The sequence below is a fragment of the Crotalus tigris genome, unplaced genomic scaffold (assembly GCF_016545835.1).
Source record: "Crotalus tigris isolate CLP2741 ecotype Arizona unplaced genomic scaffold, ASM1654583v1 scf7180000021359.57557, whole genome shotgun sequence".
In the NCBI taxonomy this organism is placed as follows: domain Eukaryota; kingdom Metazoa; phylum Chordata; class Lepidosauria; order Squamata; family Viperidae; genus Crotalus; species Crotalus tigris.
Window position 1 is genome coordinate 33,755 of NW_024098470.1, and position 23,192 is coordinate 56,946.

Genomic DNA, 23,192 nt, shown 5'->3' on the forward strand with positions numbered 1-23,192 from the left:
ACGTGCGCTCGCTTACACACCGCTTGAGTGAGAAAGGATGTGGGTGCGCTCGTGCCGGCCATGAGTGCACGAGAGTGTGTGTGTGTGTGTGTGTGTGGAAGGGTATAATAATCTTGACAGTTGTTTGTTTTCAAGATCCAATCTCCCTCTCAATTGCTAGAGAGTTATGCAGAAATGGAGCACAGCCACGTGTGCTCGCTCACACCCCGGTTGAACGAGTAAGGATGTGCGTGCACTCATCCATGGCTCAGTTGCAAAACCCTCAGGCCCCACAGGTTGGGGATCCCTGCCTTAAATGTTAAGTATCAGCAGAAAAGTCAGAAACAGAATTGGGGCGAAGTATGGAGTTCAGATAAACTATTTGCCTCTGTTTAAGAGCCTTCCTTTTTAAAGTTTCATCTTCCTATGGGGTAGAAAATGAAGAATTGTGCATAAAAATCGCTTCTGCGCTTGTGATGCGTTGTTTCTCCCCAATATGTGTTCTTCCATAGGAATTAAGGTTGCTTCGGTTCTGAATCGCTTCCAGCATGTCATGAAGGATATGAGTTCCCTTCTATGTGGATCCTTTAATGCAGTGGTTCTCAACCTTTTTAATGCCGTGACCCCCAACCGGTCATAAGTCGAGGACTACTCAACCGGTCGTAAGTCGAGGACTACTCAACTGGTGCAGCACCGTTTGCAGAATGGGACTTTTGGCGGGCTCAGCAGGGCAGAGACAGCTTGGACAATTCCTATTGGCTTTTGAAAGCCAATAGAATTAGACTCTATTCAAGAGAGTCTATTCTATTGGCTTTCAAAAGCCAATAGATTAAAAGGGAGTAGCACAGCTAAGAAAAAGGGGAAAAAAATGGCGGACTGCGTTGTTTGGAGACCCCCGTGAAATGGTCGTTCGACCCCAAATGGGGTCTCGACCCACAGGTTGAGAACCACTGCTTTAATGAGATACTTTTCACGTCAAAGCTCCATTAAGACCCCCTTCATTTACATGTCTTTTAATGGAAAGTAAGCCCCAAAGCTGCTTGTTCAGGAGGCAACTGCACTTTTTTGTTTCTCTTTGAAGATATTTCACTTCTCATGCAAGAAGCGTCCTCAGCTCTGACTGGGTGGTGGGGAATCAAGAAGGATTTATATTCCTTGCAGACAGCTGGTCATTTGCATTCTTTTAGAGAGTCCTTGAGGCCATTTGGAGGTTTATCTGCGTCCTCAGGATGGCCTGAGTGGTGCAAATGGGGGTGGAGTCTTCTTGGCTGTAGGATGTTTTCTGTCCTTCGCTGTTTAAGACAAGCACAGGTCCAATCGAAGGGTGTTCATCCCAAAGTGCATAGCTAAATGTCTTCGAAGAAAAGAAAATGTCTTCAAAGACATTTGTAAAAGAATGCAAATGACCAGCTTTCTGCAAGGAGTATAAATCCTTCCATTCCCCACCATCCAGTCAGAGCTGAAGAAGCTTCTTGAATGAGAAGCGAAACGTCTTCTAAGAAAAGCAAGAAAGTCCAGTTGCCTCCTGAAAAAGCACCTTTGGGGACAACCATGATCTGGATGACTGAGAATTTCCATAGACATATGGAAAGTAAGGTTTCTGGTGCTTCAGAAACACTTTCAACATTCAATGTATTTCTACAGTTTCTTCCAGCTAAATCAATTTATGGGAATAAGCAAACAAGAAGCACCGAAGCACTTTATCACCTTGAGATATTCATAGTAGTTTCTCCAATGAGCAAATCCGATTTTACGTGACTGATTCTAACTAATTACTTTTCTACGTTCAACTCTTTTATCTGGTTTCTCACCAGTATGTGTCCTCCTATGGTAATTAAAAGCACCACTACGACTGTAGCATTTTCCACACTCCATACACTGATATGGTTTCTCTCCTGAGTGAATTCTTCTATGCATATGAAGGGAGGAATTTTGACTAAAGCATTTTCCACACTCCCCACATTGGTATGGCTTTTCACCTGTGTGGGTCCGCTTGTGGGAACCACAGTCACGGGAGGTCCTAAAGCCCCTTCCACACACTACACACTTATAGGGTTTTTCCCCAGTGTGGATCCTTTCATGGGAAACAAGTTCTTGAGGATCACTAAAGCTCTTTCCACACGCTGTGCATTTGTATGGTTTCTCCCCAGTGTGGATTCTGTAATGTATTATTAAAGTTCTTTTTTGACCAAAGCCTTTTCCACATTCCTTGCATTCGTATGGTTTCTCTCCGGTGTGGGTTCTTTTGTGGCGAACAAGGGCCCCCGAGTCGATGAAACATTTGTCACATTCGGTGCACTTATAAGGCTTTTCCCCTGTGTGGATCCTTTTATGTTTATTAAGGTGACTTGTTTGATTGAAGCACTTCCCACATTCGGTGCATTGATATGGTTTCTTTCCAGTATGGATATTGTTATGGGAAGTTAGGTGGCTGGATTTGTAGAAGCTCTTCCCACACTCCAGGCATTTGTACGGTTTCTCCCCTGTGTGGATCCGTTTGTGGGCATGAAAGGTACCAGAATTGGCAAAGCGCTTTCCACATTGCAGGCATTGAAAGGGCTTTTCCCCCGTGTGGCTTCTGCGATGGGCAGTAAGGTTTTCTGAGGCACAAAAGCTCTTTCCACACTCCATGCATTGAAATGGTTTTTCCCCCGTGTGGATCCTCTCGTGTGACTGAAGATGAACTTTTTGACTAAAGCTGTTTCCACAGTGCAGACATTTATAAGGTTTCTCCCCTTTATGGATCCTGTTATGTAAGGTTAGAGTACCGCTTCTGGCAAAGCTTTTCCCACATTCCAGGCATTCATAGGGTTTCTCCCCCGTGTGAATCGTCTTATGAGAATTAAGGGCACCACGGGCCGTGAAGCATTTTCCACACACTGTGCATTTATACGGCTTCTCTCCGGTGTGGATCCTCTTATGTAAATTGAAATAGCCATTTTGGGTGAAGCTCTTTCCACACACTGTGCAATGATATGGTTTTTCCCCAGAATGGATCCTGTTATGATAAGTGAGGTGAGTTGCAGAACGGAAGCTCTTCCCACATTCCAGGCATTTACATGAATCATTCCCAGTGGGTTTTTTTCCCCAGGAATTTGGTTCCTGGCTCTGGGTAAGCTTCGTTCTATTCTCCCTGAATTGATACAACTTTTCCTCGCTGTGGATGCATTCATGGGAAGTTAGAGAGCTGCTCATTCTGAAGCTCTTTCCGCAGGTGATGCATTGATGCCGCTTCCTCCCTTTGTGGATGCTCTGATGGGAATTCAGGTGACTTTTCTGACTGATGTTTTCTCCAAATTCCAGGCATTTGTATGGAGCCCCTGTTTTGGGAATGTTTTTATGGGATGTGAGGGAATGGCTTGTACCGAAGTTTTCCACATACTCCGTGCATTTGTACAGTTTCTCTCCCTCTTGTATTTTCTGATGAAAAGTAAGAGGAAGGGTCCTTCTCGAGCATTCCCCGCTTTCACTTTGTTTCTCTACACAATCACATAATCCCAATTCATCTCTGGGTATTTTTCCGCACCCTGGACATGCTCCTTTTTCTTGGGGATCATCACTGTGCAAGAAAGAGCCGATATCTGCACACTGGAAACTAGAGTATTTCTTCAGCTCCTCCTTTCCCCCAAGCCTTTCCTTTTCACTCATCTTTTCCGCATCTTCCTTTTTGGCTGTTAGAAAAGGTGTTGCCATCGCTTGGCTAGAACCCTCTATCTTCACATCACCACCTATTTGGGGGAGAAAAAAAAGGATACATGACACAAATGGTGGTGTGAAAGGAATTAAGCATCATTTGTTGCATCCCTTATTTGAACATTCCTGAAACTCCCACCACCATTTCTATTTTTCTCTTAGCTCTGTTGAAAGAAAAGTCTTTATCTTGGTTCATCCAAGTTGGGGATAAATAAAGAACATGGCAACTGCTTTAGAAAGAAGGTTGCAGTTTATTGAAAAGCCAGAAAGATGGTTCTTGCAGGAAAGACCAGAGAAAAGAAGGGCCTGAGCACATGGGTAGTACCGTATATCCCGGCGTACAAGGCGATCCGGCGTATAAGACGACCCCCGTCTTTGACGCCGAGTCGCATTCCTAGAACATCATCTTATACGCTGGAAACTACCAGTATTTCCGGTGTATAGGACGACTTGGCGTATAAGATGACCCCCGTCTTTGGCGCCGATTTTAACGCTTGCGGAAGTTGCCTTATATGCTGGCATATACGGTAGGTTTTTGTACCCTATCTAGCCTTTTGTTTGAAGTGGTTCCTGTTCCTGTTTCAGGCTTTGTATTCCTGTGTCACGTAATCTGACCTGGGTGTGCCTTTCTGGTATTTGTGAGTTAATCCTACCATGTCCTCTCACAGGTGAGGTATGCAGATTTTAGGTCTTTGTCTTCTTGAGCTTCTGGCTCAAACTTTCCTGATGGTTTACACCTGCATTTGTACAGAGCTGGCTTCTGCTTGGGGGAGGGAGACCTGGGGCTATCAAGAAAAACTGGGCATGCTTTTCTGTCTCTTTAAGATCCTTGAAGGAAATATATTTTTCTGCCCTTTTAATATTTCCTTCTCTGGGGAGCTGACTTCCCACAGCTCTTTTTGTGATTCTTCTCCCTGCTTCTAGCAGGCCGTGTTCAAAACATGGTATTAGGTTCATATCTACAGTAGTCACAGGCTTCCCTCTTGCCGCCTGTACTGCAGAATACAAATCCCTAATGCTGTGGGGAAAATCATTTTTGAGTCTCAGGGTGGGTCCCCATCAACTCTGCTTCTCCTTCAGGTTCAGTTCAAGAGATACAGGAGGGACTCTTGAAAGCTGACTTTGTTCAAAAATTGGATGATGAGAGAGAACAGGTTCACCAAATTTACATCGGAGAAAGGGGAAGCATCGACTGATGTGTCCTGCTTGAGCAGGGGGTTGGAACAGAAGACCTCCAATGTCTCTTTCAGGTTTATTCTGATTGATGGGTGGATGGATGTCCTAACTCTGCTTGAGGAAGTTTTCCCTTGAAAATACCGGTTTTCAGTTTGGACATGTTCATTCTCCCCTAGTTGTCCCTAAGGAAGATCTCCATGAAAATGGGCGGGGGGGGGCGCTTGCTGGCATCCTGCCATCAAAGGCTAGGAGAAGGGAGGACATGGGGGACAAATGGGCAATTAACCTGTGTGTGTACATGATGGGAAACAGGGAGGAGGGGAAATGGAAGTACAAAGAAGCTCTGAAACAGTTTGTACCAGCACCTGAAGCCATGTACCCTGAGAAAGAATGTGGATTTCCCCAAACATCTCAGTGTTCTCAAAATACCTAGGTGGATCCTTATTGCTTGAAGATGGACTGGTCAGGGGAGGAGGGCTGGGAGGAGGGAAAACCATTTGTATCTCCTAATCAAGGGGAGAAGCAACCTAGAACTAAGAAAAAATATTCCTGACAGTTGGAACAATTAATCAGTGGGAAAACTTGCCTCCAGAAATTGTGACTGCTCTAGAGATCGGACACCCATTTGTCTGAAATGGTATAGGGCAGGGGTAGGCAACCTCAGCTCTTTTATGATTCATGGACTTCAACTCCCAGAATTCCCGAGTCAGTCTACCCCTGGTATAGGGTTTCCTGCCTGATCAGGAGTTGACGTCCGTGAGTCATAAAAGAACCGAGGTTGCCTACCCCTGATATAGGGTTTCCTGCCTGACCAGGGGATTGGATTAGAAGACCTTCAAGGTCCCTTCCAACTCTGTTATTCTATTCTATTCTGTTCGTTTCTTTCCTGTTCTACTCTTAATTCTTATTCTATTCTATTTTCTACTCTTAATTCTTATTCCATTCCAGTCCATAAATTTAGTTGTGGTCTGACTCTACTGCAACCAACATTTCTTTAGTAAAAGAACCGATCATTTCAATTAAATCAGTGGTTCTCAACCTTTTTAATGCCGCGACCCCCAACCGGTCATAAGTCGAGGACTACTCAACCGGTCGTAAGTCGAGGACTACTCAACTGGGGCAGCACCGTTTGCAGAATGGGACTTTTGGCGGGCTCAGCAGGGCAGAGACAGCCTGGACAATTCCTATTGGCTTTTGAAAGCAATAGAATTAGACTCTATTCAAGAGAGTCTATTCTATTGGCTTTCAAAAGCCAATAGAATAAAAGGGAGTAGCACAGCTAAGGAAGAGGGGGAAAAATGGCGGACTGCGTTGTTTGGCGACCCCCGTGAAATGGTCGTTCGACCCCAAATGGGGTCCCGACCCACAGGTTGAGAACCACTGAATTAAATGGAGTTGAGATGCTTTCTTTCCTAAGAGATCGGACTGGGGCAAGTCTGACATCAGCAAAATGAAAGCCATTCCTAAGACTACACAGTGAAACAGACAGGATCAGAACCTGCCTAGGATGAGAAAATGCATGGGAGAACACCTCTCTCTCCTCCTCCTGGAGAGAATGTGGAGGGTTTAGTTCATCTTAACAAACCATCTAGAACAACGTTTCTCAACCTTGACCATTTTAAGGCATGTGGACTTCAACTCCCAGAATTCCACAGCCAGCAATGCTGGCTGTGGAATTCTGGGAGTTGAAGTCCACATGCCTTAAAATCGTCAAGGTTGAGAAACGCTGATCTAGAAGTAAAAATGCAGTTAACCATACACAATGAATAGCATTTCAACTTAGAAATAGATCAGCTGCTCACTTCCACCACCCTTTCAGTCCAGAGGAAATAAAATCCCTTAAAAATCAATAAAGTTCAGTTGCCTTTTGAAAAAGCACCTTTGGGACAACTATGACTTGGATGACTGAGAATCTCCATGGAGATTTACAGTATCTCTAGTTCTTCCTGCATTTGCAGGTATTGCTAAAAAAGGGAAAAAGTGGGATGGATTAGGGTTGGAAGATCCCATCTGCTGAGGACCTGGCCAATCAAACACCTTTGCTAGAAGTTATATCCTTGTGAGAAACCCCGTGGACCCATCATTACAGACCAAAAAACAGCAAAATGAAAGCAGCTTCTAAAAAGCTCTCTATAAAGTGAGATAGACAGAATGAGAAACTGGCTAGGATGGAAAACGTCATGGAGACAATGTGGAGGCCATTTTCTCAGACTAAGTAGGAGTAGAAAAGCTGATGAAAACCTCTTGCCTCACCTTTCTGTGGCTGATTCTGGTTTCAGTCCCAAAGGTTATTCTTCATTTTAATCAGAATAGAGCTGGAAGAGACTTTGGGGGCCTTCTAGTCCAACCCCCTGCTCAAGCAGGAGACCCTATATACCATTTCAGACAAGTGGCTGTCCAGTCTCTTCTTAAAAACCCCCAGTGATGGAGCACCCACAACCTCTGGAGGCAAGTTGTTGCACTGGTTAATTGGCCAGTTTTGCTCACCATATTACAAAAACGATGTTGAGATTTTGGAAAAAGTGCAAAGAACAATTAAGATGATTACAGGCCTGGAGACTAAAACGCATGAAGAACAGTTGCAGGATTTGGGTTTGGCTAGTCTAGAGAAAAGAAGGACTGGGGGGGGGGACACGATAGCAGTATTCCAGTGTTTGAGAGGTGGCCATAAAGAAGAGGGGGTCAATTTATTTTCCAAAGCACCAGAAAGCAACACAAGTTTGCAATAGTGAGGAATATCTGGAATTCTGGTTTGTAGAATGAGGATGAAAGTTCGCCCTCCAAGCTTGTGGGTTGGTTTCTGAATGTTTCATTACAAGGCTAGGTAACATATTCAGTGGACTTTAGGGGATGTCAGTATCTGCGCTCTTCTGTTTATAAAGTGTGGGTACCGTATTTTCCGGCGTATAAGACGACTTTCTAAAGCGCAGAAATTGGCGCTGAAGTCGGGGGTCATCTTATACTCCGAGTCGTCTTATACGCTGGAAATTACGGTAGTTTCCGGCGGATAAGACTTTCTAGGCATTGAAATCGGCGCTGAAGTCGGGGGTCGCCTTATACGCCGGGTCGCCTTATACGCCGGTAAATACGGTATGTCAAGTGAGGATCTGGTGATGGGTCAGGTGTGAGTCATCAGAGAGGCTTGTGAGTCTTGTGATGGGGAGGTTACTTCAGATGAGGGTCATTGGAGGGTGAAAGATGGGTGTCAAACTGCCGGCCCACGGGCCGTTTGCACCATGCGGAGGCTGCGCCCACCTGAGCTCCGGCAATGCAAAAAAAGTCATGATATGTCACGACATGTCCCGTCGCGCGGCGAGTTTGGCACCCGTGGTATAAGACATCAGCGGGTCAGGTGTGAGTGTGGAAGGGTATAACAATCTTGACAGTTGTTTGTTTTCAAGATCCAATCTCCCTCTCAATTGCTAGAGAGTTATGCAGAAATGGAGCACAGCCACGTGTGCTCGCTCACACCCCGGTTGAACGAGTAAGGATGTGTGTGCACTCGTCCATGGCTCAGTTGCAAAACCCTCAGGCCCCACAGGTTGGGGATCCCTGCCTTAAATGTTAAGTATCAGCAGAAAAGTCAGAAACAGAGTTGTGGCAGTCCCCAAAGTTTGGAGTTCAGATCAACTATTTGCCTATGTTTAAGAGCATTCATTTTTTAAGTTTCATCTTCCTATGGGATAGAAAATGAAGAATTGTGCATAAAAATCGCTTCTGCGCTTGTGATGCGTTGTTTCTCCCCAATATGTATTCTTCCATAGGAATTAAGGTTGCTTCGGTTCTGAATCGCTTCCAGTGTCATGAAGGATATAATTTCCCTTCTATGTGGATCCTTTAATGAGATACTTTTCACGTCAAAGCTCCATTAAGACCCCCTTCATTTACATGTCTTTTTATGGAAAGTAAGCCCCAAAGCTGCTTGTTCAGGAGACAACTGCACTTTTTTGTGTCTCTTTGAAGACATTTCACTTCTCACGCAAGAAGCTTCCTCAGCTCTGACTGGGTGATGGGGAATCAAGAAGGATTTATATTCCTTGCAGACAGCTGGTCATTTGCATTCTTTTAGAGAGTCCTTGAGGCCATTTGGAGGTTTATCTGTGTCCTCAGGATGGCCTGAGTGGTGCAAATGGGTGTGGAGTCTTCTTGGCTGTAGGATGTTTTCTGTCCTTCGCTGTTGAAGACAAGCACAGGTCCAATGGAAGGGTGTTCATCCCAAAGTGCATAGCTAAATGTCTTCGAAGAAAAGAAAATGTCTTCAAAGACATTTGTAAAAGAAGGCAAATGACCAGCTTTCTGCAAGGAGTATAAATCCTTCCATTTCCCACCATCCAGTCAGAGCTGAAGAAGCTTCTTGAATGAGAAGCGAAACGTCTTCGAAGAACAACAAGAAAGTCCAGTTGCCTCCTGAAAAAGCACCTTTGGGACAACCATGATCTGGATAACTGAGAATCTCCATAGATGTATGGAAAGTAAGGTTTCTGGTGCTTCAGAAACACTTCCCACATTCAGCGTATTTCTATGGTTTCTTCCAGCTAAATCAATTTATGGGAATAAGCAAACAAGAGGCACTGAAGCACTTTATTACCTTGAGATATTCATAGTAGTTTCTCCAATGAGCAAATCTTTTAACAAGAAAAATAAAGTTTTGTTTTATTTTATTTTTAAAAAAGCTCTTTCCACGCTTGATACATTTAATGGCGTCTTCGTTGAATGAATCTTTCTACCGATTTTACGTGACTGATTCTAACTAATTATTTTTCTACGTTCAACTCTTTTATCTGGTTTCTCACCAGTATGTGTCCTCCTATGGTAATTAAAAGCACCACTACGACTGTAGCATTTTCCACACTCCATACACTTATATGGTTTCTCTCCTGAGTGAATTCTTCTATGGATATGAAGGGAAGTATTTTGACTAAAGCATTTTCCACACTCCCCACATTGGTATGGCTTTTCACCTGTGTGGGTCCGCTTGTGGGAACCACGGTCACGGGAGGTCCTAAAGCCCCTTCCACACACCACACACTTATAGGGTTTTTCCCCAGTGTGGATCCTTTCATGGGAAACAAGTTCTTGGGGATCACTGAAGCTCTTTCCACACGCTGTGCATTTGTATGGTTTCTCCCCAGTGTGGATTCTGTAATGTATTATTAAAGTTCTTTTTAGACCGAAGCTTTTTCCACATTCCTTGCAGTCGTATGGTTTCTCTCCGGTGTGGGTCATTTTGTGGCAAACAAGGGCCCCCGAGCCAGTGAAGCATTTGTCACATTCGGTGCACTTATAAGGCTTTTCCCCTGTGTGGATCCTTTTATGTTTATTAAGGTTACTTGTTTGATTAAAGCACTTTCCACATTCGGAACATTGATATGGTTTCTCTCCAGTGTGGATATTGTTATGGGAAGTTAGGTGGCTGGATTTGCGGAAGCTCTTTCCACACTCCAGGCATTTGTACGGTTTCTCCCCTGTGTGGATCCGTTCGTGGGCATAAAAGCCTCCGGAACTGGCAAAGCGCTTTCCACATTGCAGGCATTGAAAGGGCTTTTCCCCCGTGTGGCTTCTGCGATGGGCAGTAAGTTTTTCTGAGGCACGGAAGCTCTTTCCACACTCCATGCATTGAAATGGTTTTTCCCCTGTGTGGATCCTCTCGTGTGACTGAAGATGCACTTTTTGACTAAAGCTGTTTCCACAGTGCAGACATTTATAAGGTTTCTCCCCTTTATGGATCCTGTTATGTAAGGTTAGAGTACCGCTTCTGGCAAAGCTTTTCCCACATTCCAGGCATTCATAGGGTTTCTCCCCCGTGTGAATCGTCTTATGAGAATTAAGGGCACCACGGGCCGTGAAGCATTTTCCACACTCTGTGCATTTATACGGCTTCTCTCCGGTATGGATCCTCTTATGTAAATTGAAATTGCCATTTTGGGTGAAGCTCTTTCCACACACTGTGCAATGATATGGTTTTTCCCCAGAATGGATCCTATTATGATAAGTGAGGTGAGTTGCAGAACGGAAGCTCTTCCCACATTCCAGGCATTTACATGAATCATTCCCAGTGGGTTTTTTTTTCCAGGAATTCTGTTCCTGGCTCTGGGTAAGCTTCATTCTACCCTCCCTGAATTGATACTTCTCCTTGCTGTGGATGCATTGATGGGAAGTTAGAGAGGTGCTCCTTCCGAAGCTCTTTCTGCAGGTGATGCATTGATGCCGCTTCCTCCCTTTGTGGATCCTCTGATGGGAATTCAGGTGACTTTTCTGACTGATGTTTTCTCCAAATTCCAGGCATTTGTATGGAGCCCCTGTTTTGGGAATGTTTTTATGGGATGTGAAGGAATGGCTTGTACCAAAGTTTTCCACATACTCCGTGCATTTGTACAGTTTCTCTCCCTCTTGTATTTTCTGATGAAAAGTAAGAGGAAGGGTCCTTCTCGAGCATTCCCCGCTTTCACTTTGTTTCTCTACACAATCACATAATCCCAATTCATCTCTGGGTATTTTCCCGCACCCTGGACATGCTCCTTTTTCTTGGGGATCATCACTGTGCAAGAAAGAGCCGATATCTGCACACTGGAAACTAGAGTATTTCTTCAGCTCCTCCTTTCCCCCAAGCCTTTCCTTTTCACTCATCTTTTCCGCATCTTCCTTTTTGACTGTTAGAAAAGGTGTTGCCACTGCTTGGCTAGAACCCTCTATCTTCACATCACCACCTATTTGGGGGGGAGAAAAAAAAGGATACATGACACAAATGGTGGTGTGAAAGGAATTAAGCATCATTTGTTGCATCCCTTATTTGAACATTCCTGAAACTCCCACCACCATTTCTATTTTTCTCTTAGCTCTGTTGAAAGAAAAGTCTTTATCCTGGTTCATCCAAGTTAGGGATAAATAAAGAATATGGCAATTGCTTTAGAAAGAAGGTAGCAGTTTATTGAAAAGCCAGAAAGATGGTTCTTGCAGGAAAGACCAGAGAAAAGAAGGGCCTGAGCACATGGGTAGTACCGTATATCCCGGTGTACAAGACAACCCCTGTCTTTGGCGCCGAGTCGCATTCCTAGAACATCATCTTATACGCTGGAAACTACCAGTATTTCCGGTGTATAAGACGACTTGGCGTATAAGACGACCCCCGTCTGTGGCGCCGATTTTAATGCTTGCGGAAGTTGCCTTATACGCCGGCATATACGGTAGGTTTTTGTACCCTATCTAGCCTTTTGTTTGAAGTGGTTCCTGTTCCTGTTTCAGGCTTTGTATTTCCTGTGTCACGTAATCTGACCTGGGTGTGCCTTTCTGGTATTTGTGAGTTAATCCTACCATGTCCTCTCACAGGTGAGGTATGCAGATTTTAGGTCTTTGTCTTCTTGAGCTTCTGGCTCAAACTTTCCTGATGGCTTACACCTGCATTTGTACAGAGCTGGCTTCTGCTTGGGGGAGGGAGACCTGGGGCTATCAAGAAAAACTGGGCATGCTTTTCTGTCTCTTTAAGATCCTTGAAGGAAATATATTTTTCTGCCCTGTTAATATTTCCTTCTCTGGGGAGTTGACTTCCCACAGCTCTTTTTGTGATTCTTCTCCCTGCTTCTAGCAGGCCGTGTTCAAAACATGGTATTATGTTCATATCTTCAGTAGTCGATATAATAATCTGCCACAGGCTTCCCTCTTGCCGCCTGTACTGCAGAATACAAATCCCTAATGCTTTGGGGAAAATCATTTTTGAGTCTCAGGGTGGGTCCTCATCAACTCTGCTTCTCCTTCAGGTTCAGTTCAAAGGATACAGGAGGGACTTTTGAAAGCTGACTTTGTTCAAAAATTGGATGATGAGAGAGAACAGGTTCACCAAATTTACATTGGAGAAAGGGGAAGCATCGACTGATGTCTCCTGCTTGAGCAGGGGGTTGGAACAGAAGACCTCCAAGGTCCCTTTCAGGTTTATTCTGATTGATGGGTGGATGGATGTCCTAACTCTGCTTGAGGAAGTTTTCCCTTGAAAATACCGGTTTTCAGTTTGGACATGTTCATTCTCCCCTAGTTGTCCCTAAGGAAGATCTCCATGAAAATGGGGGGGGGGCGCTTGCTGGCATCCTGCCACCAAAGGCTAGGAGAAGGGAGGACATGGGGGACAAATGGGCAATTAACCTGTGTGTGTACATGATGGGAAACAGGGAGGAGGGGAAATGGAAGTACAAAGAAGCTCTGAAACAGTTTGTACCAGCACCTGAAGCCATGTACCCTGAGAAAGAATGTGGATTTCCCCAAACATCTCAGTGTTCTCAAAATACCTAGGTGGATCCTTATTGCTTGAAGATGGACTGGTCATGGGAGGAGGGCTGGGAGGAGGGAAAACCATTTGTATCTCCTAATCAAGGGGAGAAGCAACCTAGAACTAAGAAAAAATATTCCTGACAGTTGGAACAATTAATCAGTGGGAAAACTTGCCTCCAGAAATTGTGACTGCTCTAGAGATCGGACAACCATTTGTCTGAAATGGTATAGGGCAGGGGTAGGCAACCTAGGAGCTGAGGTGGCGCAGCATTTAGAGTGCAGTACTGCAGGCCACTTTAGCTGACTGTGTTCAGCAGATCAGCGGTTCAAATCTCACCGGCTCAAGGTTGACTCAGCCTTCCATCCTTCCGAGGTAGGTAAAATGAGGACCCAGAGTGTTGGGGGCAATGTAAATATATATATATATACATACATTGCTTATTGGTGTACACCCCTTAGAGAGTGCTTGCACTTAAAAGCAGTATATAAGTCTCATAAATAAATAATAAATAAATAAACCTCAGCTCTTTTATGATTCATGGACTTCAACTCCCAGAATTCCCGTATGAGTCATAAAAGAGCCGAGGTTGCCTACCCCTGGTATAGGGTTTCCTGCCTGATCAGGGGGTTGGATTAGAAGACCTTCAAGGTCCCTTCCAACTCTGTTATTCTATTCTATTCTGTTCGTTTCTGTCCTGTTCTACTCTTAATTCTTATTCTATTCTATTTTCTACTCTTAATACTTATTCCATTCCATTCCATAAATTTAGTTGTAGTCTGACTCTACTGCAACCAACATTTCTTTAGTAAAAGAACCGATCATTTCAATTAAATGGAGTTGAGATGCTTTCTTTCCTAAGAGATCGGACTGGGGCAAGTCTGACATTAGCAAAATGAAAGCCATTCCTAAGACTACAAAGTGAAACAGACAGGATGAGAAACTGCATGGGAAAACACCTCTCTCTCCTCCTCCTGGAGACAGTGTGGAGGGTTTAGTTCATCTTAACAAACCATCTAGAAGTAAAAATGCAGTTAACCATACACAATGAATAGCATTTCAACTTAGAAATAGATCAGCTGCTCACTTCCACCACCCTTTCAGTCCAGAGGAAATGAAATCCCTTAAAAACCAATAAAGTTCAGTTGACTTTTGAAAAAGCACCTTTGGGACAACTATGACTTGGATGACTGAGAATCTCCATAGAGATTTACAGTATCTCTAGTTGTTCTTGCATTTTCAGGTAGCACTAAAAAAGAGAAAAAATGGGATGGATTAGGGTTTGAAGATCCCATCTGCTGAGGACCTGGCCAATCAGACAAACAACTTTGCTAGAAGTTACCGTACATCCTTGCGATCAAGCTGTGGACCCATCATTATAGACCAAAAAACAGCAAAATGAAAGCAGCTTCTAAAAAGCTCTCTATAAAGTGGGATAGACAGAATCAGAAACTGGCTAGGATGGAAAAGTCATGGAGACAATGTGGAGGTCATTTTCTCAGACTAAGTAGGAGTAGAAACGCAGATAAGGACACTGCTGTTTACTGCATACAGGAAGAAACTAGGAGTTCATCTGAGAAACAGATCAGCTGCTCACGTCCACTACACTTTCAATCCAGAGGAAAGAGAATCTGTCAGGAAATTGCGCAGCAGGTGTCTAAATGAGGGCAGAGACGCTGACACGAACTTGTAGTTTTTGTTTAAATTAATATATTTTATATCAATATTTACAGTAAACAAGATAGTCAGGCTAACAGGGTCATCCTGAGGTAAAATTACAGAGCATACAGAGGAAAAAAGGCGGGAAAGAAGGAAAGTCCTCCTTTACACTCACAGTAACCAATCACAGCATAGATTGCCTCAGACAAGAAACAGCTCTCTCCAACCAATCAGCTATAACTGTAACTTCTGACTCATTTTACAACCCCACTGTTCCAGCTACTAAAGCAATAGGACACAGTCAAACTAGAGTCTTGGACTTTAAGAAAGCTAATTTCAATAAACTTAGAGAGAGCTTGGGAAGGATTCCATGGATGAGAATCCTCAAGGGGAAAACAACTTAAGAAGCTTGGGAAATTTTGAAAAGAGAGATAATAAAAGCCCTTCTTTTTCTTGTGCCATATTCGTTATCAGACGTTGGCGATCATGTTGGCAATCCTGTTCTTATCAGCAGCCGCATGAAAAAGTGCTGCTGAGTTTTGTCCAAATTAGTCCTTTAGATTTTGAAGCCACAATGTTCTTCTTCTGCCTGAACCTTGTTTGCCTTCAATCTTTCCCTGGAGGATTAAATGGAATATACCGTATTTTTCTGAGTGTCGCATCACATGTCCAAAATATTCTAATTTTCGTTTTTTAATTGTTTTGAGGATTTCCCTTGGCTTTCCCAGCTGGCTTATCACCTCATTTCTGATCTTGTCAACCCAGCTTATGCGTAAATCCACATTTCAAATGCTTCTACTCTCTTCAGGTGGCCTTCTGTCAGAGACCAGCTCTCTACTCCATAGAGCAAGATAGAAAAAATATAGCATATGAGAAGCCTGATTTTCAATCTTAGGCTTATGTCATGACTGCAGAAGACCTTTTTCATTTTGAAGAATGCCATTCGAGCTTTTTCTATCCCTGTCTTTACTTCAACGGTCATGTCCCAGCTTTCATGTAAAATGGAACCAAGGTGTGTGATCCTTTCAACCTAAAAGCCCAGTCTAGCACAATACCAACAAAGAAGAAAAATAACAGCTCTCAACAGAAACCAGCATGGCTGTATAAAGAACTCTGATAAATTGAAAGATAAAAAGGACAAGTATAAAAAGTGGAAAGAGGGGCACATAACTAAGGCAGAATATCAGCAAATAGCACGTGCTTGCAAGATGAAGTGAGGAAAGCTAAGGCTCAAAATGAACTAAGGCTTGCAACCAAAGTCAAAAATAATAAAAAAAGCTTCTTTCAACATGTAAAAAACAAGAAAAAAGTGAAGGAAATGATTGGTCCATTGGGGGAAAGTGGCAAGAAGGTAACAAGAAACAGGGAGCAAGCAGAACTATTTAACTCATTCTTTGCATCTGTCTTTACACAAAGGGAAAAAAACAGTCCAACCTATCAAAAACAGTACCATTAAAAAAAAAACAGATTAGAAACACAAGTTAAGATAGGCAAGAAAATGGTAAGTGAACACCTGTCCAGCCTAGACAGGTTCAAATCACCAGGAACAGATGGATCACACCCCAAGGCTCTCAAGGAACTGGCAGATATGATCTCAGAACCACTGAACTATATTTTTGAAAGATCCTGGAGCACTGGGGAACTAGCAGAGGACTGGGAAAGAGCTGACGTAGTTCCCATCTTCAAAAATGGGAAAAAAATAAATTCAGGAAACTATAGACCTAGACCTATCAGCCTGACCTCAATACCTAGGGAAGATTCTGGAAAAGATAATCAAACAACGGATCAGCGAACATGTAGAGGCAAACAAAGTCATTACTAAAAGCCAACATGGGTTTGTCAAAAACAGATCATGCCAGAGAAATCTTATTGCATTCTTTGACCAAGTGACAAAATTAGTGGATCAGAGGAATGCTGTGGATATAATTTACTTGGACTTCAGTAAGACATTTGATAAAGTAGATCACAACCTACTACTTGATAAGATAGAAAAATGTGGGTAAGACAGCATCACTACCAGATGGATTCGTAGCTGGTTGACCGCCATACTCAGCGTGTGGTCCTCAATGGAACTGCATCTACATGGAGGGAAGTGTGTAGTGGGGTGCCCCATGGCTCTGTTCTGGGCCCAGTGCTCTTTAACATCTTCATCAACGATTTGGACGAGGGGATAGGTAGGGAACTCATCAAATTTACAGACGACACCAAGCTGGCAGGAATAGCCAACACTCCAGAAGATACAGGAGGATCTGGACAGACTTGAACACTGGGCGCTATCTAACAAAATGATATTCAATGATGAAAAAAATAAGGTTCTACACTTAGGCAAGAAAAACCAAATGTACAGTTATAGTATAGGGGGTACCTTGCTCAATAGTAGTAACTGTCAGAGGGATCTTGGACTCCTAGTGGACAATCACTTAAATATGAGCCAGCAGTGGGCTGCAGCTGCCAAAAAGGCCAACACAGTGCTAGGCTGCATTAACAGAGGGATAGAATCAAGATCACGTAAAGTGTTAATGCCACTTTACAATGCCTTGGTAAGGCCACACTTGGAATACTGCATCCAGTTTTGGTCACCACAATGTAAAACAGATATTGAGATTCTAGAAAGAGTACAGAGAAGAGCAACAAGGATGATTAGGGGACTGGAGGCTAAAACATATAAGGAACGGTTGCTGGAATTGGGTATATCTAATTTAATGAAGAGAAGGACGAGGGGGGACATGATAGCAGTGTTCCAATATCTCAGGAACTGCCACAAAGAAGAGCGAGTCAAGCTATTCTCCAAAGTACCTGAAGGCAGGACAAGAAGCAATGGATGGAAACTCATCAAGGAGAGAAGCAACCTAGAACTAAGGAGAAATTTATTTTATTTATGAGACTTATATACCGCTTTAAGTGCAAGCACTCTCTAAGCGGTGTACACCAGTAAGCAATGTATATATATATATTTACAATTTCCTGACAGAACAATTAACCAGTGGAACAACTTGCCTCCAGAAGCAGTGAATGCTCCAACACTGGAAGTTTTTTAAGAAGAGACTGGACAGCCATTTGTCTGAAATGGTGTAGGGTTTCCATCCTGAGCAGGGGGTTGGACTAGATGACCTCCAAGGTCCATTCCAACTTTATTATTATTATTATAAATATAAACATCTTAATAATTTTACAAATATAAATATAAACATCTTAACAGAATCTCTTACCTAAGGAGGCCATATTCTTTGTGTTTTCCAGCATGACCTCTCGGTGCAGGGCTTTTTCCTCAGCATCCACCAGGGCCCCTTCCTCCATGGAGAAAAACACAGCTATATCCGTGGCAACTCCTAAAACAGAAAGAGAACATTCTATGAACATTCCTATTAATGAAAAATTCAGTAAATTATATGCAAGTTTTGTTCATAATGAACAAAGCCATCAGCAAAAATTTCCAAGCAGGGCAAATAAACATCTTCTTTGGAGAATCTTTCCAAAGGAATAAACAAAGTGCAAAGCCTCTAGGTCAGTGATGGCGAACCTTTTAAGACGACGAGTGCGTGTGATCCAAATTCAAATGCTTGGCAAACTGGTTCATATTGATGACCCTGAAAGGGTCATGTGATCCCCTTTCCGTGAACTTATGACAATCACTTAACCACCGTTAAGTGCAGTTAACGTATTAACTGCAGCGATTCATTTAAGAACGGTGGCAAGAAAGGTCATAAAAACGGGGCAAACCTCACTTAACAAATGTCTCCCCTAGCAACAGAAATGTTGGGCCCAATTGTGGCCGTAAGTCGAGGACTATTTACCAGTGTGGGGGGGGAAACAGCAATAATTTGCGATCAAACATCCTAGCGACATTCTTGAACCTGCAGTGCGGAAGGGCGATTTTTACCTATTTCTGTGCTAAGTAGAGAATCAGTTTATCTGAGTGCTTTGCAGCCACAGCAACAACACACAGAAGCTGACTCTGGGTGAGGAGAAAACTGAAAGGTGTGGAAGGACCAGGGATTGGATTCAAAGGCAGGCCTCACAGCCATGAATGTATGCACTGAAGCATCACAGAGCTTGACCTGGAGGCCTCAAGCAGATCCCATCTCAGGGAGTTCTAGTGAGTGTTCACCCTCCCTGTCAGATAATCAGGGAAGAAAAACTCTTTTTTTTCCACAGGTGGCACTTGCCCTTTGGAATAGCCTACAGCAGTGGTTCTCAATCTTTTTAATGCCGCGACCCCCAACTGCTCGTAAGTTGAGGACTACTCAACCGGTCGTAAGTCGAGGACTACTCAACTGGTGCAGCACCGCTTGCAGAAGGGGACTTTTGGCGGGCTCAGCAGGGCAGAGACAGCCTGGACAATTCCTATTGGCTTTTGAAAGCCAATAGAATTAGACTCTATTCAAGAGAATCTCTTCTATTGGCTTTCAAAAGTCAATAGAATAAAAGGGAGTAGCACAGCTAAGGAAAAGGGGGAAAAAAATGGCGGAGTGCGTTGTTTGGAGACCCCTGTGAAACGGTCGTTCGACCCCAAATGGGGTCCCGACCCACAGGTTGAGAACCACTGGCTTATAGGAAATGGATGATTTCTTTTCAAATACACACTGCCCCCAGCACTTTGGAGTCAGACTAGAGAGCTGGAAGAGACCTCTGGAGGTCTTCCAGTCCAACCCCCAGCTCAAGCAGGAGACCCTATAGTGCCATTTCAGACAAGGGGGCCCTCCAGTTTTTTTTCCTTAAAAGCTCCGGTGATGAAGCACCACAACGTCTGAAGGCAAAGATGTTCCACTGGTTAACTGTCCTCCCCGTTAGGAGATTTCTTCTTAATTCCAGCTTGCTTCTCTCCTTGATGAATGAATCTTTCTTGAGTGGCGATATAAAAAACAAGGACATGGAAAAACAAAAAGGAACCCATGAAGAAATGCGGGCAAATTCAATCGGGACGGGGGGGGGGGCGTCGTCAGCTGAAACGGAGCCTTGAGCGAGATGCATGAATGGGGCAACTTTCCTGAACCACCTCTGTACAAAATGGACCTGCTGCTCTTTTTACTGATAACAAAACCCATTTTGTTTTGTTATCAGTAGGGCAGGAGAAGAAACAGTGGTTGGAAACTGATCAAAGAGAGAAGCAACCTGGAATTAAGGAGAAACTTCCTGACAGGGAGGACAATTAATCAGTGGAACAACTTGTTCCCAGAAATTTTGGGTGCTCCACCACTGGAGATTTTTAAGAAGAGCCTAGACCAGTGATGGCGAAGCGTTTAAAGACTGAGTACCCAAACTGCAACCCAAAACCCACTTACGCATTGTCGAGGGCAGGATGGGTGTGGCCCATTGGGTGGGTGTAGCTGCAGTGGTAATGGCAGACTGGGTGGGACTAAAAAGTTCAATCAATCAATTCCAACTTTGCAAGAACTTCCCCCCCCCCACCTCCGCAAGAAGTTGAAATTGACTGATTGGACCTTTTACTTTTACTAAAGACGAGTGGTTACGAGAAAGGAGAAAAAAAACAGATATGAGGTTTGCAGGCTAAGATTGCCCACTTACTTTCCCCTCTCTCAAGCCCTCCCCCCCCAATTATCTCCCTGATGTCCAATTGGATTGGCTGGCTTGGCCATGGGTCCACATTCCATTTCCTTGCTTGTGGCCTGGGCTCTCTCAACCTTGATGGCTCCCTCCCCCCCCCTTTCCCCCAGGGTTAATGGCAGTCTGGCATGAGCAAAGAAATAAAGGGGCAAAGCAGGAATTCCTCCAGGGTATTCAGCAGCCATTTCAATCAAAGGCTTCTGGACCTGACTAAAGCACCAGGGGCAGCCATTTGTCCGAAATGGTATAGGATTTCCTGTCTGAGCAGGGGGTTGGACTAGATGATCTCCAAGACCTCTTCCAACTTTATTACTATTGTTATTATTATTATTATTATCATCATCATCATCATTAATATAAAACCCATGGGAAAAGATCCTAGAACATAGAATCCTAAGGCTGGGAGGGACCTCCAAGGTCTTCTAGCCCAACCCCAACTCTGCGCAAGGCAGAAGGCCTTATAGGTCAAATGGTGATCCGGGTTTATTTCTGAAAAACTTCCAGTACCTGGGGCAGCTACAAGTCCGGGAGGCAAGCTGTGTTGTAGGAGAAAGTGGCCAGCGGCCATTTCAATCAAGGGCTACCTGACACAGCACTGGGAAAAAAATCCCATGGGAAACTATCACAGAACACAGAATCCTAGGGAACCCCTAAGGTCTTCTAGTCCAACCCCCTCTGCTCAAGGCTGCTGGCTGTGGAATTCTGGGAGTTGAAGTCCACATGCCTTAAAATTGTCATGGTTGAGAAACACTGCTTTATACTATCCTGGTCAAAATGGTTGTCCGGTCTCTTTTGGAAAAACTTCCAGTGGTTGGCGGTGTGTGTGTAGGGGGAACTCCACAACTCCAGGGAGAAAGAGTGGTGCCTACAGGAACAATCTTAGGAGGGATGCCTAAAAGCAGCATTTAAAAGTCATAATTTCCAAGCACTTTCCCCATCTCGTTACCAGAAGTGTCTGAAGGGAGAGGAGAGTGGAAGCTTCTTACCCTACTCTGCCCCTGGCCTGGGACTCCGTCCTCCAAGAAGAGGCGCGCAGGGCAGGATTCGTGCAACGCCTTCCTCACAGCTGCTCCAACGCCAGTTGCCTTCCCAGCAAGCTGCACCTCCCTCCTTCCACGGAAAGACCGCGGTCAGCGATTTAAAGTGGAAGCAGAGATTGCTTTTCCCTATTTAGGTCCCTCCCTCTTCCCTCCTCCTCCTCTTCCAGATCCTCCCAGATCCTATGGACTCCTTCCCACTGACCTAAAAGCTTTTGGGAAGAGGGCGCCCCCGGGCGGATCCTGTTTTAATCCTAGGAAGCAAAGGGGGGGGGGAGTTAAGGGGTTTAAAGGGGCAAACTTTGGACTTTGGGATTCAAACAGGAGACAGCCATAAAAAAGGGAAAGCGAGGGATTTTTTAAAAATAATAAACAGGTTTTCTTTGCAAAAAAAGAGGTTTCCGTTGGGAAAGTGATCATCTTTGGACTCTCCTCCAGGGAGGCTGCTGCTGTGGAGGGGGTCACGGGCGGAGGCAAGGCTGGGGCAACGGCATGTGCGCCCACAGAGAGGGCTCCGAGTGCCGCCTCTGGCACCCATGCCATAGGTTCGCCACCACTGCTCTATACCATTTCAGACAACTGGTTGTCCAATCTCTTCTTAAAAACTTCCAGTGTTGGAGTATTGTTTTTCCACTGATTAATTGTTCCAACTGTCAGGAACTCTCTCCTTAGTTGCAGATTGTTTCTCTCCTTGATTGGACAACCATTTGTCTGAAATGGTAGGGTTTCTTGCCTGAGCAGGGGATTGGACTAGATGACCTCCAAGATCCCTTCCGACTCTGTTATTCTATTCTATTCTAATCAAATTTTGAAGAATTATCCTATGAGTCACAGCCAGGACTACTCCTTCTGCCTGTTGGGAGTTCATTTATTCTCTCCCTGTTGCAAAAGAAATGCAAAGATTTTCCTTGATTGAAAAAAAAAGCAACCTTATTCAAAACTGTAGAATGAGATTAAGAGTCCTCTCCCCCCCCCCATTCAAATGTGACCTATCCTATTGGATTTTGAAGGGCCGTGAAATTCCTGAAGCCCTTTTCTTTTTGTTTGTTTCCATTCAGATTTCTTAAAGCTTCTCCCCCCTTCTAATTCTTTTGTGGTTTCCTTGTTTTTAAACCTTGCCAACACTTTGCAAACTGCTGACAGCCTCTGTGAATTCTGCAGCATTTAAAGGGACTGAATGATTATTGTTCCTAATAACGCTTCTGCTTCCCATGCTAAGAAGAATAGCAGAATAACAGAGTTGGAAGGGACCTTGGAGGTCTGTCAGAATCCAATTATATTTCATCTTTAATCATCAAATATAGAAAACCCCAATTCTGCCTTCTCTGGATTCTGCCATAAGAGGAAGAGAAGGGGGAGAACAAAGGGGCTTTATGGCCCTCACTTCCTTCAGTATACTTCTAAGGAATTGAATGTGTCTATTGCAACATCAAACAGAGACTTTGAATGTAACTAGCATCAAAGAACCTTACCATGACAAAAGAGAGCTATTTACCTTTCATGTAGTTTATTTGAAGTCTCCATACAGCCGAAAGAAAGGAGCAAGGGGGTGGAATTGTGATGCCTGAAACTCTCACTGGAAGGGGGGATGATTGGGTGGGACTGCTGGGGAACCCCTTAAAACCTTGAATGGGAGAGCTTGGACCCCAAGTCCTGTCTAGCATGCCTGCAACCATTTTCTCTTAATAAAGGATTCCTGTTGGAAGAACTATTCCCAGAGTTCTGTCTTCTTAAGATGCAAAGTGGGGTGGGTCCTTACAAGGTCATCTAGTTCAACCCCCTGCTCAGGCAGGAAACTCTATACCAGGGGTTCTCAACCTTGGCAA

The 23,192-nt window shown here is 44.1% G+C and overlaps 2 protein-coding genes across 3 annotated transcripts; both read right to left on the bottom strand.

The window, feature by feature from the left end:
* Window positions 1-1,627: 1,627 nt before the first annotated feature.
* LOC120320412 (gastrula zinc finger protein XlCGF57.1-like) lies at window positions 1,628-3,695 on the bottom strand. The gene has a single exon (XM_039370063.1). The coding sequence runs from the start codon at window positions 3,670-3,672 to the stop codon at window positions 1,744-1,746; it is 1,929 nt and encodes a 642-aa protein (XP_039225997.1). The 5' UTR covers window positions 3,673-3,695; the 3' UTR covers window positions 1,628-1,743.
* A 5,794-nt stretch (window positions 3,696-9,489) lies between these two features.
* LOC120320411 (zinc finger protein 883-like) lies at window positions 9,490-21,488 on the bottom strand. Of its 2 annotated transcripts, none has more exons than XM_039370062.1 (3): window positions 21,316-21,488; window positions 17,974-18,093; window positions 9,490-11,555 (listed from the first exon to the last, which is right to left on the bottom strand). In XM_039370062.1, the coding sequence occupies exons 2-3, from the start codon at window positions 18,059-18,061 to the stop codon at window positions 9,595-9,597; spliced, it is 2,049 nt and encodes a 682-aa protein (XP_039225996.1). In that variant the 5' UTR covers window positions 18,062-18,093; window positions 21,316-21,488; the 3' UTR covers window positions 9,490-9,594. The 2 variants fall into 2 exon arrangements, with proteins under 2 accessions (XP_039225996.1, XP_039225995.1); XM_039370061.1 differs by lacking the exon at window positions 21,316-21,488 and adding an exon at window positions 20,837-21,024.
* Between the last annotated feature and the right edge of the window lie 1,704 nt (window positions 21,489-23,192).